General features: G+C 38.0%; 1 protein-coding gene across 4 annotated transcripts in view; it reads left to right on the top strand.

Annotated features, from left to right (window-relative positions):
- Positions 1-18055, top strand: part of KPNA1 (karyopherin subunit alpha 1) — a 70415-nt gene that overhangs the window by 445 nt on the left and 51915 nt on the right. The window contains exon 1 of one of the 4 annotated variants that reach the window (XM_029939418.1): positions 747-892. The exons of 1 other annotated variant lie outside the window; for it this stretch is intronic. In XM_029939418.1, the coding sequence (XP_029795278.1) occupies positions 826-892 (67 nt within the window). In that variant the 5' untranslated portion in view covers positions 747-825. Of the gene's footprint in view, positions 1-746; positions 893-17330; positions 17425-18055 lie in introns of those variants that run through there. 2 more of the 4 variants (XM_029939419.1, XM_029939421.1) reach the window with 2 other exon arrangements.

The following is an 18055-nucleotide window of genomic DNA, read 5'->3' as shown; positions in this document are numbered from 1 at the left end:
GGGCTGAGAGGAGGCGAGCGCTGAGCCTGCGCCGCGGCCCAGTGCGAGCGGGCGTGGGGGGGGGGGCGGGGCGGGGGCGGGCAGCTCTGGGTGCTGGGACTGAGGCGTGAGGGGGCAGGGGCCGCGGGTAGAAATCCCGTCTCGGGAATTCACAAGTTACAGCCCGTGCTGGAGCCGGTGCGGTGGGGGGTGGGGGGGGTGGAGACGGACGACTGCAGTTTACAGATGTCATAACAACATGGGCCTGAGGCGGCTGACCCGGGTGTGGTAATTATAGGAATGACAGAACTTCGTCTGCACAGAGCGTGTGTTAAGTGGTGATGCGAGGGAAACAGCGAAGTGTTCCATGAAGCGCAAAATGGGAGGAGAAAACCTGAAGGATGACTGGAGTCAAGAAAATCTTGAAGGAATGTTTTAGGTTTGAATGAAAGTATTTAATGTTTCACTTTTAAGGGAAAGATTTCAAAGGCGTTGATTTTTAAGGCTTAAATGGAAAATAAACAGATTCGAAGTTCTTTTTTTCTAAAACACGCTGATAAATATTACTTTCTCATCCTTCTTTCCCTTTAAGAAACAGTTCCTTCAAAACCCCTGTTTCTCAGCAGTAGATGAGTAAGTGATTTTACCCCCTCTTGTTGCTTCAAGGCTCATTCTTAACATTAACTTGTTCTTGTTATTTGTAATATTTTGGAACGGATCCGGAAGTTGTTTCCCCTTAAAGATGTGGAGTTGAAATTTAATTTCTCTAAGGAAAATGATAAGTCTGTTGCATTTTCACAGAAATCATTTATTCTTGGAGGGCCACTGTGTATACTTGATTGTAAGATGGAGGATGTGCCAGAAAGGAATGAACGTTTGAACTGCTTTCCAGGTGTTTTGCTGAATAGTTTAGGTATAGTAAAACATTTAATGCTTACAGTAACTCTGAAGTAGATGTTAACTTTTTTCCATTCTACAGATGAAAGCTTTGAAAGCCAGAGAAGTTAAGTAACTTACCTAAGGTCATCTAATATTTTTTGGAAACAGCCTTGGAATCCAAGATCACTGCCATTTTAAGAATTATTTCTCCCCTCCTTTCATACTTTTTGATTGTGTATGTGTGTGTGTTAATTATTATTTAATCCATTCAATATATACTTAATGAGTGATTGTATGCCCTCAGACTAAGGATACAGACATGGCCAGAACACTGTTACTACCCTCATGGGATTGATGAGGTGGAGGGGAAGACTGACAGAGTGAATACAGATATTAACTGCTTGGTGTTTTATCAGTCATTATAATTGAGTAGAAACTGTAATGTACTCTAGTAAATAGCAAAAGAAGTTTAAGTGGAGTTAGACATGAGCCTTGAGGAGTTTACAGTCCAGTAGAGAAACAAAACATACTATAAACACCTAAAATAAACCAAATGACAGAAGTAAACACCTCACCTGAAGTCCGTATGTTTGCATTTTGTTACTTTGGGTCCTCTTCACAGAACTATAATGTTATCGACATTGACTTTTATGTAGGATTGGTACAGAAGAAAAGACAACGTGAAAAAAACTTTAGTGCTAATTTATTTATTGGGCCTTATGAGAGAGATACCTTAGAGACAAATTCTTTTTAAGAGCCCAATGATAGACCTTTATAGGCCTTTTTTTTCTTAAACAAATGACTGCTTTTATTAGATCATTTGTGTTTTGTAAGCCATCTTGTTCATCTTGTTGCTTTTCACACTTTGGCTGTTTTAGATGTGGGGGTTCAGAGCTGTGTCCCAAGTTTTGTAATATTCCTTAGCCTCAACTATATTATAAGCTATATCAGATAGTTTCTCTCAGTTGTTTCCTGGACTATTTTCTTTGTTTTCCGTTGCTCTCAATTTATTTACTACCTTTTCCCTTTCATTTGGGACTAAGAATTATAGTTTACTCTTATCACCAGTGTTTTAGCAGCACAGTGTTTGTAAATTAGCGACTGTCTTGGTGATTTATGATGTTTGTGTTTTTAAGTCTGTCAGATTGTTTGTAGAAGTATGTATGAATACTTTGCATAAAGTCAATTAAGGTTTTGGGTCATGCACGTAAAGGTGACTGACCTATAGTGATAAAGGTAATTGCCTGTTACTCAAAGTCTTTGTTTTAAGTTCACTGTACTCTGCAGGTGTTAGGAATTCAGCCTTAATAATGGAAGAAAACATTGGAAATGGTAAACAATTCAATTAGCTGATTGGGGCTGATTTCACTTCATTCTTGCTGCAGTAAGCAGGAGGTGGCCCCAGGCCAATGGGGATCAGAAAGGGCCTGCATTAGAAAATTTTGAGGCCCTGCAGTGAAACAGCAGGGATGAAGACTGATGGAACATGAAGTTCTGTTTTTTTTTTTTTTTTTTAAGATGTTACAACCCCACAAAATTCAGATCTGAGTGATAAAATGTTTCTGACCTAGTATAGTAGATTAATTGGGACAGTTCTTGAAAGCAGGCAATAATCCAGAATGTGGATAATGGGGATAATCTTCTTCACATAACAAGAATAATGCTGCCCTTCATATACAAAGATAAGTCTGCTTACTCATCGTGATTGATTTTCCAGCATGAGGAGGGATATGTGCTGAGTTGTCCATGAGTCTCTGTTCTGACCAACAAGGCAGCTGGTCAGAATGGGGTCAGAACGGGGGCTCGGAGCTAGGGAACAGAAAGACAAGCAGGAGGGACTAACATCTATTGATGGATCAAGTACTACATTAATTGTTTTCACTTAATTATCCTTGCAAAACCTCTTTGAGGAGATAGTTACATGTTTAGGATGGTGAGGTAACTTGTCCTACTTCACTGACTCCATGATGGAGCTGGAATTCAAACAGAGCTGTTAGTACTCTGTTCACACCAGTCATTGGAGCTTGATTTTGTCTTGGTTTGCACTTCAGTCTTCCAAACAGAATAAACTAGATGTAGTTGGTTTAGCATCATGAAATGATACTATGAAGATATACTTTACTAAAAGCTGAAGGAAGACTGTTGAAGTTCCTTGCTTTATTGCTATTAAAAAAGTTTTTTTATTAGAATAATATGTGAAAAACAACTGTCCTCTGTCCTAGCCTCTGCACTATTAGAGGCTACTTTTTTTTTAAGCTGTTTACTCTCATTTATTGATAACTTGTTTCTTTTGCTTTTTCTTGATATGGCAATCTTAAGCATTATCTATTGACTTTGTTCCCCTACACACACTGCCTCTCCCGTCCTCCCAATATAATTGTCATAGTTCTTTATGAAGTCAGTATTCAGAGTGTTTACAATAATACAACTATGTAAATATTCACAGCTGAACCATGTATTATAATGTCATTTCTTCTGTTAACCTATTTGTGTTTTTCCAGGAGCTAATACTTTTTTTCTCTCTTTATTTCCTGAGATCATGTCCTAGAACTCTCTGTCCCTTTAATGCAATCTGGATTGGTTACTTTCTAGGCCTACTTGCCACCTGTTATCCTGGAACTTTACATCACTCTTAAAATTCTCTTTGCCTCTCTCCTGTATTGGATCTCTTGTTTCTCCTATTTTTTTTTAGCCTCTTGAGAAAGGGTACCTGGGAAGTAAAAACTTTCTGAGATTGTATGTAATTGAAATAGATTTCTGTATTAATATTTCATCAGTAATTTGGCTGGGTATAAAACTGTAGGCTTGAAAAATTTGGAAGTCGTAGCTTGTTGTTTTCTTGCATTCCATTGCCACTGTTGAAGTCCAAAGCCATTTTGAATCTTCTTTATTTGTATGTGATATTCCCATTTTCTGCCAGTCTCTAGAAACTTTCGGGGCGCCTGGGTGGCTCAGTTGGTTAAGCCTTTGACTTTGGTTCAGGTCATGATCTCACGTTTGTGGGTTCGAGCCCCGCATCAGGCTCTGTGCTGACAGCTCAGAGCCTGGAGCCTACTTCCGAATCTGTGTCTCTCCCTCTCTCTGCCCCTCCCCGCTCATGCTCTGCCTCAAAAATAAAAAAACATTAAAAAATTTTTTTTTAAAAATTAAAGAAAAAGAAACTTTTTTAGGATATTGTTTTTATTTATTCATTCATTTATGCATTTACTTAGAGGAAGAGAAAGAGAATGCCAGGCATTCTCCACACCATCAGTGCAGAGCCTGACGTGGGCCCCAAACTCATCGAAGATCATGACCTGTACTGAAAGTAAGAGTCAGGCACTTAACCAACTGAGCCACCCAGGCACCCCAGGATATTATTTTGAACTCCCGAAATTCCATGATAACATGCTTAACTAGGTTGTTTTGTTTTATTTTGTTTTTTTAATTTAAGAGTACTTCATGAAAGCTTACAAGCATGAATGCTTCATGTCATTTAGTTCTGGGGAATTTTTTAAAAATTGTTTTTTGGACTCTAGGTAAAAATAGTTTTCAAGTTAATTATGCTTCTCAGTTCTTGACACACTATCATCAAACTATAAAAGATCCTTTAAATTTTTCTTTAGTTTCTGAGCCCTCTCCTCTCCTGTAGGCATTCACTGCATTGTGGTTGATATATTCCTTGATTGCATATGAATCATTGAATAATTGTGAAATATATAGTGGCTGTATGTATGTATTAGTCTATTGTGTTATAGACCTTGTGCTGTTTCTTACCTGTTTTTACTCGGCATTGTGTTAGAGACCTCTCTGTTTTGTCGTCTGTACATATTGTCGTCTTATGATGTAAATCCATAATAAACATCTTACTTTTCTTTCCCACCAGAGTTGCCTTTCTGACATCACAAATACACTGTGGTAAATATAGTCTTGTATATTATGGACCTGTGTGAGAAGTTCTCCGAGATATACACACAGGAGTGGGATTCCTGGGTTATGGAATAGGAGAACTAGTTTATGTGCCTACTAGAAGGACAGGAGGGTTCTTATTTGCCCACATCTTTGTCAGTACTTTGGTTTTACTCAACCTTGTAATATTTGCCAGTGATGGTGTCTCATTGTTTCAGTTCTGATTACTAATGAGTTTGAGCATCTTTTGGATCTGTTCCAAGTTTTCCCTTTTGAAAATTGTCTATTTTGCCCTTTGTTTCTCTTTCCTTTGGATTACTGTCTTTTGGTTTGCTGAAGTTCCTTGTGGAGGTTAGATTTGAATTGTCTGTTCATTTTAGGCTTGGAAAATATCTTCTAAGCTGGTCATCTTTCTGTTAATTTTGTCTATAGTGTCTCTCATTGGATGGGTATTCTAAATTTGATGCCTTGTTTCTTTGAAAATCTCTTCCTCATCAAATTTTTTTGTTCTCTCTTGGAATTTGTATTGGAATGGGTATTGGAACTCTTAGGCTGTTCTTTTAATTCTCTTTTCCCTTTTATTTTCTATTACTTAATCTTTTTGTTCTTCCTAAGAAATCTCAGTATTATCTTCCAGCCTTTCTATTCAGTTTTAAATTTCTATCCACATTTTAAGTTTTTGAGAGCTCATTCTTATAGTATCTTAGAATTTTTTAAATGTTTATTTATTTTTGAGAGAGAGAGAGAGACAGACAGACAGACAGACCGCACAAGCAGGGTAGGGGCAGAGAGAGAGAGGGACAGAGGATCTGAAGTGGGCTCTATGCTGACAGCAGAGTACCCAGTGCAGGGCTCAAGCTCCCAAACTGAGATCATGAACTGAAGTTGGATGTTTAACCTATTGAGCCACCCACGTGCTCCTGATATAGTATCTTTATATTGAGTCATAGACACTATAATCCTTCTGAAGATATTAATAATAGTTTTTAAGTTTCCTCCCCTCTCATCCCCATTTGCTCTGTTAAGTTCCTTTTTTTCTATTGTTGTCTTTTCTGTATAGAGGCTTTCCCCAGCCATAATCTTACATGGCTGTCCATTCATATTTAAGAGTGAAGCGCCAGAAACGGAATGGAAAACTCTATAGGTGTTGAAGGTGGGCATTTATGAGAGGAGGGGATGCTCTTGGTTTTGTTTTTTTGTTTTTTGTTTTTTTTTTTTGTCAGTTCCTGGAGAAAGAGAACCTCCAGTCTCTTGCCTGGAGGATATATATAGCTGGCTGCTATGTTTTGAGAACCCATCTTAAAAAGTAGCTGGGGTTCTGAACCATTGTTCATTGGGTTCATGTAATCCTGTTTCCTGTGTGGCACCCGTACTGGAGACCTCTTTAGAGTCTCTCTGGTTTGGTTTCTTCAGAGCAATCCTCTCAACAACTGTAGGGTTGGGGGAGGGATGATTGCCTGGCTTTAAAAGTGGGGGAAGAAATCTGGCTGTGATAACTGTAGACTTTGAGCTAACCTTCTAGTTTTTGGTCCCATTCCTCTCTTCCTTCAGAGATGCTTGTGGAGCCTCCTGCTTGTGGGCAGTGTGAATCAGCTGCTTTGCAGGTGTTTAGGCTTTAGAGTTCTCCACTTTGCTAGTAAGATATCATTTGACCATTTGTTTTACAGCTTCTAATAAGGTTTTGACATCTCCTCTGTGATTCTCTCCATTTTTCTCTATCCCGTGGTTGATTCCTTTAAAAAGTGTTAATAATTTTAGCATTGTTTAATCTACCTAACTTACCATTTTATTTTTTTAAAAACTTTTTTTTCTATTTGAGTATAGTTGACACACAATAGTACATTAGTTCATAAACTCTTTATTTTTGATCTGTTCATTCTTTCCACAACATTTGAGGGACTGCTGCTGTATGCTCAGTGCTACACTTAGTATAAATTTAAAGTTTTTTAAATTTAAAATTAAATTTGATTTTACTTATGTGTTATATTTTTAATGTTTGTTTTTGAGAGAGACAGAATGTGAACGGTGGAGGGGCAAAGAGAGAGGGAGACACAGAATCTGGAACAGGCTCCAGGCTACGGGCCCTAATCTGTTGGCAAGGAGCTCAATGCTTGAGCTCAAACTCACAAACTGTGAGATCATGACCTGAGCCTGAGTTGGATGCTCAACCAATGGAGCCACCCAGGCGCCCCAGCCAGGGTAGTTCTTCTTAAAGACCTAAATATTCCGTCAGAACTTTGATGAAATAACAGAATATTGATTTGATAAAATTCCAGCCAAAAGTTAGAAATTTCAGTGTTTTAGGTAGGCGAGGAAGCTTCGTAGTAAATCTGTGCTTTCAGCTCTACTTTTTGAAAGTTTCTCTTATTGTATAAATAGTACAGTTGCTTACTATAGAAAACTCAGAAGATATAGAAAAATATTAATTTTTACTATACTCTTAATACTCTTAAAATATTTGCATCCCACTTAAAAAATATAGAAGATAAGTTGGGTTTTTGTTTCTCAGTATTCAGGTTTTTCATATGTTACTGTTGTTTTTTTCATTTCTCAGAATATTACTATCTTTTCCATACCAAGCCCTCACTTTGGAATTTTCAGGTTTACAATTTTTCTTGTAACAATCACTCTGCAGTGAACAGTCTTACACATACTGCTAGTTTTATTTCCTTTGGGTGTATTCCGAAAGTAGAATTACTGAATTCTAGGGTATGGATTTCTAAAAATCCTTAGTAAATATTTTCCTTTAAATTTTTGGATATTGAGAATGTCTTTGGTAAACATTGCAAGTTGGGAATCCGTAGATACTGGAAGGTGAAGTGAGAATTCAGGGTCAAAGGTTATAGTCAGCTTCTCAGTGGTAGGAAGTTTGAAGCTGGGACATGAAAGAAAATAGAGATTTCTATTTAGATTAGTGGTGTTAGAGCTATAAGATGTAACCAGAGATGAGCACCTGTGAATCATGTCTGCAGCTTTGACCTCTCTCAGGAGAGGCTTAGGGGAGTGTTTTTCAGACTTCACCCCCACTGAACACTAGAATGCTGTCACTAAAAATACAGGAACTCTAAATTATTTTACAGGAAAAAAAATTAGGATATTTTCAATTTTATTTTTTTCTCAAATTTTTATTAAAATATTTTAAAGGGGCCTGCTACAACTTGATTAGAGGTTATTCAAAAATGAATATTTACAAACATCCTGAATGCTTTTTTTATACTTACTTCATTTATGCTTTGATTTATAAATCCATAACTTATTTTGTAGTCATATTTTCTTGGGTTTTTTTGATATTACAGGAATGTCATGTTTTCTAATTAAATTATGCTTAGTTTGTATGATTAACTATAATATCATGAATGTCAGATATTTAGAGATTTTAGTGTGTTTGGAATTTACTGACTGGGTGGATTGACTCAGCACACTAAGTATATATCATCTTGAACGTAATAAAATATACAAAGATCTACACTCAGTGTGTTGGGTGGAGATTGGTATAGAATGAAAAGAATATTGACTGAATCAAGGCCAAGGGATCTTGTAGGACAAAGAAGTTCAAATTTGATCTGATATATGCTAACGACTCGTTCTGGGCCCTTAAGCATTGAAGTAATACAGCGAAAAAGGTGTTGAGTTAATTGGAGAGCTGGGTGAAGGATGGATTGAAAAGCTGCAGAGCCCAAAGTCATGGGTTAGAGTTTTTTCACTCATGTGGAGATGAGGATAACAAGGACCTGGACCAGACTGGTGGCAGTGAGAATAGACAGGAGCAGATAAAATCAAACACTTGGGATAGAGTAATAAGGAAAATTTGATAATTAAGTAAATGAACATGAAGGAAAAAGTAGATTTCATTTTGGAAGATTAGAGTGCATTTCTGTTTTACCACCAGTTTTGCATCTGGTTTTTAATTTTATTGCTTTCTTGGCTTTATTTCCTTTGGAAAACAGGGAAAATTAGGCATGATGACTTTAATTGTTAAAGGTTTCTGGTTCCTGGGAGAGTATTTTGAAAAGTTATTGACATAACTTAGGTTTTTTAAATTAATTGTGTAGGTGATAATATTCTAAAAATAATTGCTTAGGGTTAGCAAAATTTTTCACACTATTACTTTGTTATTCTTCTTACAATCTTCTGTAGATTTTGTTTCATTTCTTTGTTATCAAAGTTCCTTTCAATCCACCGTAGGCTTACATACGTTTCAACTGTATTTTGCATTGTTTTCCAATAAAGCTTTTGCTTCACTCTATAATATTTTTCAGTTGCAGATGCATATCAGAATTTACTTGGGAATCTTTAAAAGAAAAAGCCAAACACCAGAGACGTAGTTTGTAATTCACACTTACTCAAATTCTTTGGATGGACAGTTGAGGTGCCTATTTTTCAAAAAGCTTTCCCACATGGCATATATAATCCCCTTTTTTCCCCATAAAGAGGGGGAACCAACCAATCTCAGTTATCCGTAGGGATGTAGAAATATTTAAGATTTTTTATTTTAATATAGACTTTATTTTTTAGAGTAGTTTTAGGTTTATAACAAAATTGAATGGGAAGTAGAGCTCTCATGTACCCCACTACCTTCCCCACCCTCAACATTCGCACGAGTGGTACATTTGTTATAACGGAACTAACACTGAAACATCATTATCCAAAGTCCATAGTTTATGTTTACATTCATTTTTCGAGTTGTACATTCTTTGAGGTTTGATAAATGTGTCATTACTGGTATCCACCATTAAAGTATCATACATAATAGTTTCACTGCCCTAACAATCCTTTCTGCTCTGCTGTTCATTCCTTCTGTGCTGCAAACCTTTGGCAACCACTGATCTTTTGTCTCTTGTAGAATGTTTTTTAACTGGAATCATACCCATGTGTTTTTTCAAAAAGTTTTCAATGTGGCAGATATAATACTCCTGTACCCCACAAAAAGGAGGGGAGGAAGATATATTAAATTAAAAATCTCACTTATGAATACTGGCATAGAAATTTTTGTTATGGGTTTTTTAATGTTTATTTTTGAGAGACAGGGAGAGGGGAGACACAGGAGACACCTGAAGCAGGCTCCAGACTGAGCTGTCAGCACAGAGCCCAACACGGGGCTCTAACCCACGAACTGCAAGATCATGACCTGAGCTGAAGTCTGATGCTTAACCAGCTGAGCCACCCAGGTGCCCCATATGGTTTTTTTTGTTTTAAATTGAAGTTGTAGTTGATATGGTGTTACACTGTTTTCAGGTATACAATATAGTGATCCCGCAACTCTACACCTGTGCAAAGCTCACTACAAGTGTAGCTACTATATATCACCATACAACATTGTTACAATACTGTTGACTGTATTCCCTAGTGACTTCCAACCCTTCCTTCCATCTCTGGGACTTATTCATTCCATAACTGGAAGCCTGTATCTCCCACTCCCCTTCACCTCTTTTACCCATCCTTCCACTCCTTCCTACCCTCTGGGAAACCACCAGATTGTATTTATGGGTTGATTTTGCTTTTTGTTTTGTTTTTTAGATTCTACATATAAGTGAAATCATAGGGTATTTGTCTTTGAGTTATTTCACTTAGCATAATCTCCTCTAGGTCTGTCCATGTTGTAAGTGGCAGGATCTCTCCTTTTTTTTTTTTTTTTTTTTAGGCTGAATAATATGCCACTGTGTATTTATACACCACTCTTCTTTTTTCTTCTTCTTTTTTTTAATGTTTTATTTATTTTTGAGACAGAGAGCATGAGCGGGAGAGGGGCAGAGAGAGAGGGAGACACAGAATCCGAAGCAGGCTCCGATGTGGGGCTCGAACCCACGGATGTGAGATCATGACCTGAGCCGAAGTCGGAGGCTTAGCTGACTGAGCCACCCAGGCGCCCCATACCACTCTTCTTTATCCATTGGTCAATTATCAACCAGGGGCCATTTAGCTTTCTTCCATATCTTGACGCTGCAAACAGTGTTACAGTAAACATAGGGTTGCACATATCTTTTGGAATTAGTGTTTTCATTTTTTGGGGGTAAATACCCAGTTGTGAGGTTACTGATCATTTGGTGATTCTGTTTTTAATATTTTTAGGAACCTTCATACTTTTTTAAAAATTTTTAAAATGTTTTTTATTTCTGAGAGACAGAGACAGTGTGAGCAGGAGAGGGTCAGAGAGAGGGAGACACAGAATCCGAAGCAGGCTTCAGGCCCTGAGCTAGCCATCAGCACAGAATCTGATGCGGGGCTTATACCCACTAACTGAGATCATGACGAGGGCCGAAGCAGGATGCTTAACCATCTGAGCCTACCCAGGCGCCCCCTTCATATTCTTTTCTACAGTGTCTACACCAGTTTGCATTTTCATCTTCATTCATACATCCTCGCCAATCCTTGTTATTTCTTGTTTATTCCTGACAAGTGTGAGGTAGTATTTCACTGTGGTTTTGATTTGTGTTGTAGAAATTAAAAAAAATTTTTTTTAATGTTTATTATTTTTGAGAGAGCACTAGTTGGGGAGGGGCAGTGAGAAAAAGAGAGAGAATCCGAAGCAGGCTACAGGCTCTGGTGTTAGCCCAGAGCTGGACATGAGGCTCAAACCCACAAACCATGAGATCATGACCTGAGCCAAAAAGTCAGATGCTCAACCGAGCATCAGATGCTCAATGTTGTGTAGAAATTTTAAAGAAAATATTAACATAGAGTTTAAAAGGGTAATGCACCATGACCAAGTGTGTATATTCCAAGAATCAATCATTCAATATTAAGAACTTTATTAATATCTTACCATATTATTAGGTCAAAGCAGATAAACTTGACCATTTTAATAACTGCCGTAAAAGTTGTAAGAATTCACACATTTCATGTTTTAAAAACAAGTAAAATATGAATACGTGGTACTTAGATGTCCTTTTATTTTTTTTAATTTTTATTTATTTTTGATATAGAGAGAGACAGAGCATGAGAGGGGGAGGGGCAGAGAGAGAGGGAGACAGAGAATCCGAATCAGGCTCCGGGCTCTGAGTTGTCAGCGCAGAGCCCAACATGGGGCTTAAACCCACGAATGTGAGATCATGACCCGAGCCGAAGTCGGAGGCTTTAACTGACTGCGCCATCTAAGGGCCCCCTTAGATGTCATTAAAAAAAAAAACCAAAAAACTCAAAACGATATTGCAGCACATCTAGAGCTAAGAGATTGCTGGTAAGAATGCATGATGATATAGCCACTTTGGAAAACAGTTGACAATCTTATGGAGTTAAACATATTCTTACCATATGACCCAGCAGTGTCATTCCTAGTTTACCCAAGAAAAATGGGAATATTTGTTCACACAAAAACCATATGGGAATATTTATAGTGGTGTATTCATAATTACAAAAACTGCAGACAATCCAAATGTCTGTCAACTGGCAAATAGATCAAATGTGGAATACAATGGACTACAATTCCCCAGTAAAAGGAATGAATACTGATAGATGCCACAACATTGATGAATCTCAAATTAGTTAATACTGGCTGAAAGAATCCACATTCAAAATGCTACACACTGGGTGGTTCCAATTATTTTACATTCTAGAAGATGCAAGACTTAAAGGGATAGAAAATAAATCATTGAGTGCCTTGAGTTGAGGAGGGGGAGTGGATTTACAGAAAGAGACCTGACAGAACTTTTGTAGTAAAGTAATGTTCTCTATTTCTGGTGGTGTTTACTTAAATGTTTTACTGTACGTAAATTATAAATTATACCTCAATAAACCTTGCTTTTTAAAAAAATGGTTATTTTGAGAGGGAGAGAGGGGTAGAGCCCATATACACAGACACGTGTGAGAGCCACTGTGCTGTTAGCACAGACCCAGTGTAGCTTAGATCCTGTAAACTATGAGATCATGACTTGAGCTGAAACCAAGAGTCTAGCCGTCCTAGAAATACATATTTAAATTTTGACCAAGAAGACAGTCTTGTAAGATGTTGTTTCTTTAACTTACAATTTTTTTAATGTTTTATTTATTTTTGAGAGAGATCGTGAGCAGGAGAGGATCAGAGAGAGAGGGGAAGACACAATCCAAAGCAGGCTCCAGGCTCTGAGTTGTCAGCATGGAGCCTGTCATGGGGCCTGAACCCATGAACCACGAGATCATGACCTCAGCCAAAGCCAGATGGACACTCAACCGACTGAGCCACCCAGGCACCCCTCTTTAATTTATAGTTAGAATGTTCTCTGAATATCCAATGATTTTTTTTTTTTTTTAAGAAAAGATTAGACTAAGAGTTCTTATTTGGCCTGGGAACTTCTTTACATTCTTATTGAGGACCCCAAAGACCTTTGTTTATATTATTGTTTTATATCCATTAATATTTATTGTATTAGAAATTATAACAAATGTTATATAAACTGTTTTTAATGTTTGTTTATTTTGAAAGAGAGTGAGAGAGGAAAAGGACAGAGAGAGGGAGAGAATCCCAAGCAGGCTCTGCGCTATCAACTCAGAGCCTGAGATGGGGCTCAACCTCAGTAACCGTGAGATCATGACATGAGCTGAAACCAAGAGTTGGATGCTTAACTGATTAAGCCAGTCAGGTGCCCCAAAACAACATATTTGGAACACAGAAATACACAGTACACATTCCATTAGGCGTCAGTAATGCTGTCATCAGGTCATAAAGCTTCTGAAACCTTATGAGTGAAACTGAAAAAAGCATATATAGTATGTTAGTAGTATTATGAAGATAGTTTTCATGAACAGCATTTTTTCACATATGATACTGTCACATACGGAAAAGTTTGAACGAATTTTGAGTTTAACAATGGTGGTGAGAAAGTGATAAATTCCTGTATGCTGGTATACGTTGGTATGGTATTTTAAAGGGTACTTTGACTTTGAAAATTTTAAGTGCATGTGCTTCAGACCTTTAGGTTCCACTGTTTAGAATTAATTAATGGATATAACTGTGTTCAAATATATGAAGGAGAATATTGGTCATAGCATTATTTGTGATAGGAAATTGGAGACAATCTAATTATCAGTAATGTTTAGCATCCAGTTATTGTATAAAAATTATTTTAGTAAAAGTAATTTATAGGTGTTGAAATGGAAAATTGTCCAGAGTTGAAGCAGAAGTGCAGAATTGAGTGTATAATTTCCCTATCCATGTACAATAAAAACCAAAAGGATATGTGTATGTTTGTATAAACAATATTAAAAAAATTTTTTTAAACATTTATTCTTTTTTTCAGAGACAGAGCATGAGTGAGTGAGGGACAGAGAGAGAGCGGGAGATACAGAATCTGAAGCAGGCTCCAGGCTCTGAGCTGTCAGCACAGGGACCATCCGTGGGTTCAAGCCTTGCATTGGGTTCTGTACTGACAGCTCAGAGCCTGGAGCCTGCTTCAGATTCTGTGTCTCCCGCTCTCTCTCTGCCCCTCACACGCTCATGCTCTGTCTCTCAAAAATGAATAAAAAATATAAAAAAAAAGAAAGGATATGCAGAGAACCTAATGGTGGTTACCTTTAGGAGGAAGTACATTTCCATTTTTCTGTGTATACCCTTTTGTAGTGTTCATTTTTTTTAATGTGATTTATTTATTTGAAGTTTATTTCTTTTAAGAGAGATGGAGGGAGCACCAGTTGGGGAGGGACAGAGAGAAAGAATCCCAAGCAGGCTGGTATTGCAGTGGCCTGCTTGTGCACTGCCAGCACAGAGCCTGATGTGAGGCTCAGACTCACAAAATGTGAGATCATGACCAGAGCTGAAATCAAAGTCAGACGCCCAACCGATTGAGCTGCCCAGGCACCCCGAGCCTTTTTATACTTGAAAGGCACAAGTGCACTGTATGGATGATAGAAATTAGAGTGTTGGAGTCATTTGTGAGTTCTCAGGTACCACAGTTTAACAAAAAAAAGTAAAAAACCAAGAGGGCTGGCATTTCTCATGTCTACTTTTGCAGAGCAGTTGCTCTAGTCAAATAGGACTTCTTGCTGCTATTCATCAGTTGTACTTTCTAACGTCTGTGGCTTTACTTTGTGCTCTTCTCTGTTTTGTGTGTCTTTCTCTTTTAACTCAACTGCTGAAATCCTATCTATCCTTCACAACCTAGCTGAAATACCATCTTCTCTATGAAGCTATCCCTCATCACTTTAGTCAGAAGAGATCTTTTTTTGAACCTTTGGAACTATTTATAGCCATTTCTTCATTACACAAATATCAGGTGTGAGCTATATATGGACCAGACAGTGGGAGTATGCTTTCACCTTTCTTCTCTTCACCTTATACGGTAATATCCCCATTGTGCAAATGAGGAAACCAAGGCTCACAGAAGTTTAGTATTTAGTGCTAAGAAGTAAATTTGAAAAGAGCTTCAAGGCCAACCCTCTTCTCTGGGTTTGATTCTTATGTCACTTTAAGAAGAGGAAGCAAGTGAATACTAGTTTTGTATGAATATTTCTTTCCTGTTGGACTTTTTAATATTAAAAAATGCAATACTTTCAAAATTTGAAAAAGTATACAAAAATCTCCTTTTTAGCCTTTATCCACATTCCACATTTTATCTTTTACTCCATTTGTTTTTTCATTTATTCTTTCTTTCTGTGTATGTGTGTGTGTGTGTGTGTGTGTGTGTGTGTGTGTGTGTATTCCTGACATTGCATTTCCTAAATTATGTGCCTTTCCAGCTCCATGTTGAATATGGCTTCGAGTTATTGAAGTCTGATTGGTTTTTGGTATCATTAAACTTCATCCAGGTCTCGCCCTGTTACTATAGGCTTTCTCCTTTCTTTGACCTAAAACTTCTGGTTCTTACTGTGCTATATTGTGATAATTCATAGCCAAAATGCTGTTTGCTTCAGGAATCTAGCTTTTTTCTCTAGATCATTTCTCAGCACCCTTAAATGATTCCTTCAGGATTATTTGCAAATTCTCATCTGCCTTGTCCCTGCCTTTCAGTCTAGTAAAGCTCAATCTCACAAAGTATTACTGGGTATATGTATTAGTCTGCTTAGGCTGCCATACAAAATACCACAGTTTGGGTAGCCTAAACAACAAAAAATCATTTTATCCCAGTTCTGGAGGCTAGAAGTCCAAGATAGAGGTGCCAACAGGGTTGGTTTCTGGTGGAGCTTCTCTTCCTGACTTGAAGAAGACACCTTTTTGCTGTGTCCTCACATGGCCTTTTTTGGTGGGTACACAAGGGGTTGGAATGGGGGAGGAGATTTCTGGTGTTTCTTCCTCTTAAGTTCATTTGAGAGAGAGTTTGAGCAAGTGAGGGGCAGAGAGGGAGGGGGAGAGAATCCCAAGCAGGCCCTTGCACTGTCAGTACAGAACCCAATGTGGAGTTCAAACTCATGAACTGTGAGACCATGGCCTGACCTGAAATCAAGAGTTGGGCGCTTAACCCACTGAGGTACCCAGTGCCCCTCTTCCTCTTCTTATAAGGACACTTCTCACCCTCTGTTTCTTTTCTTATAAGCACACTTGTCCTACTAGATTAGGACCCCACTCTTACGATGTCTTAATTAACCTCCTTAAAGGCCCTATATTAAAATATAATCATATTGGAAGTTAGGGCTTCAATATACAGTTGGTGGGAGTGGAGTAGTAAAGTTCAGTCTGTAACAGTAGAACATCAGGTTTACAATCAGGAACCTCATTTCATATCCTTGCTGTATCTTGTATTAAATATGTAACCCTGGCCAAGTCCCGTCTTTTAGCCTCCTGAATCCTTAACTGTAAAGGATGAGAATAATAATTTTTTGCCTTGTATGTTAAGAGATTCAGGTAAAATACATGATACAACACAGCACATTATAAATGAAATGATTCTCGATCCAGGTTTGCAGTAAAATCATCTTGCAAGGCACTCCTGTGAATTTCAGTCTGACTGCACAAGGAGCTCTACAGACCCACTCCCTGGTAAAAGTGGGGAAAACTTTGAAAACAGCTATTGAAAGCTTCTGGAAGTGGTCCTAGGGCATAGAGTAAATGAAGGGCTTCCATCTGGAGGGAAGGTTTTCTCCTTGGGAGGTGCAGGACATTTCTTCCTCCTCCTTTTGCCTGATGCTGACCCTGAGTTCTGGGTCTACGTGGTAGAGAGACGAATACCTTCCGTCTGGTCCCCATTTGTGGAACAGAGAGGCTCTACCTGGGTATGGAGCTGCTGGGAGCAGTAGGGAATAGATCATCTTTTCTGTTTATTAAGGCGGTGATTCTGTGTCAGGAGAGAAGCTGAGGAGACTGCAGGCTGCCACCTCTCTGGACAAAACACTCAGCTCCTGTAAGGGTTATCACTCAGAGAAGTGTGCTATTGTTTATACTCCCAGCTTGAGAGCCCTAGTTCAGAGATTTGGTTGGGTGGTTAGGGAGAAAAGCAGGTCATAAAACAGCTCCTAATCTCTTTTTCAAGAAATTAACTTACAGGGGAGCACTGATACGAAGAATAGCTGACTTCTCAGCAGAAACAGTGGAGGCCAGAGGCAGTGTAACAATATATTCTAAGTACTCAAAGATAAATACAGTGAACCAAAAATCCTATGTATCCAGCAAAGCTGTCTTTTTAAATTGAAAGTGAAATGAAGATTTTCCCCAGATAAACAGGAACTGAGAGAGCTTATTACTCACAGACCCACCTTGCAAGAATGCTAAAGGAAACGTTTATTCTGAAAGCAAGTGATCTCAATAATTTGAATCCATATGAATAAAAAGTAAAGGTAATTATAATTTTAAAAAGTAATATAGGCACATATTTTTTTCTCCTTTTTTCTTAAAACTGATTTTTGGGCCTATAAGGTGTAGAAATGTATATTTGTAAAAATGTATATTTGTAACATATCTGTCAATAGCAGTACATAGGAGGTGAGTGGAGGCAAAGCTCTGTCAAGCTAAGGAAATGGCTGTAGGTGATAAGGCAGTAATTATACCAAGGCATTATTGGGTTTGTAACATTAAATGTATCTCTAATACTGTCAAATGGAGGAAAAGGCAATAGAACTATACAGTATAACATTTCTATCTTACTAGAATTAAGCTAGTAATAGTCTGAAGTTAAAATGTATATGGTAAGCCCAAAATATACAAGCAGCTCACTAAACTCCATACACGAAAAATGAATGATCCAGTGAAGAAATGGACAGAAGACCTGAATAGACACTTCTCCAAAGAGGACATCCAGATGGCCAACAGGCACATGAAACGATACTCTGTGTCAGTCATCATCAGGGAAATTCAAATCAAAACCACACTGAGATACCAGCTCACACCAGTCAGAGTCGCTAAAATGAACAAATCAAAAGACTATAGATGCTGGCGAGGGTGTGGAGAGATGGGCACCCTCCTACACTG

The sequence above is a fragment of the Suricata suricatta genome, chromosome 5, assembly GCF_006229205.1.
Source record: "Suricata suricatta isolate VVHF042 chromosome 5, meerkat_22Aug2017_6uvM2_HiC, whole genome shotgun sequence".
Lineage (NCBI taxonomy): Eukaryota > Metazoa > Chordata > Mammalia > Carnivora > Herpestidae > Suricata > Suricata suricatta.
The sequence above is the reverse complement of the archived record's forward strand: the minus strand, read 5'-3'. Positions and strand labels throughout refer to the sequence as shown.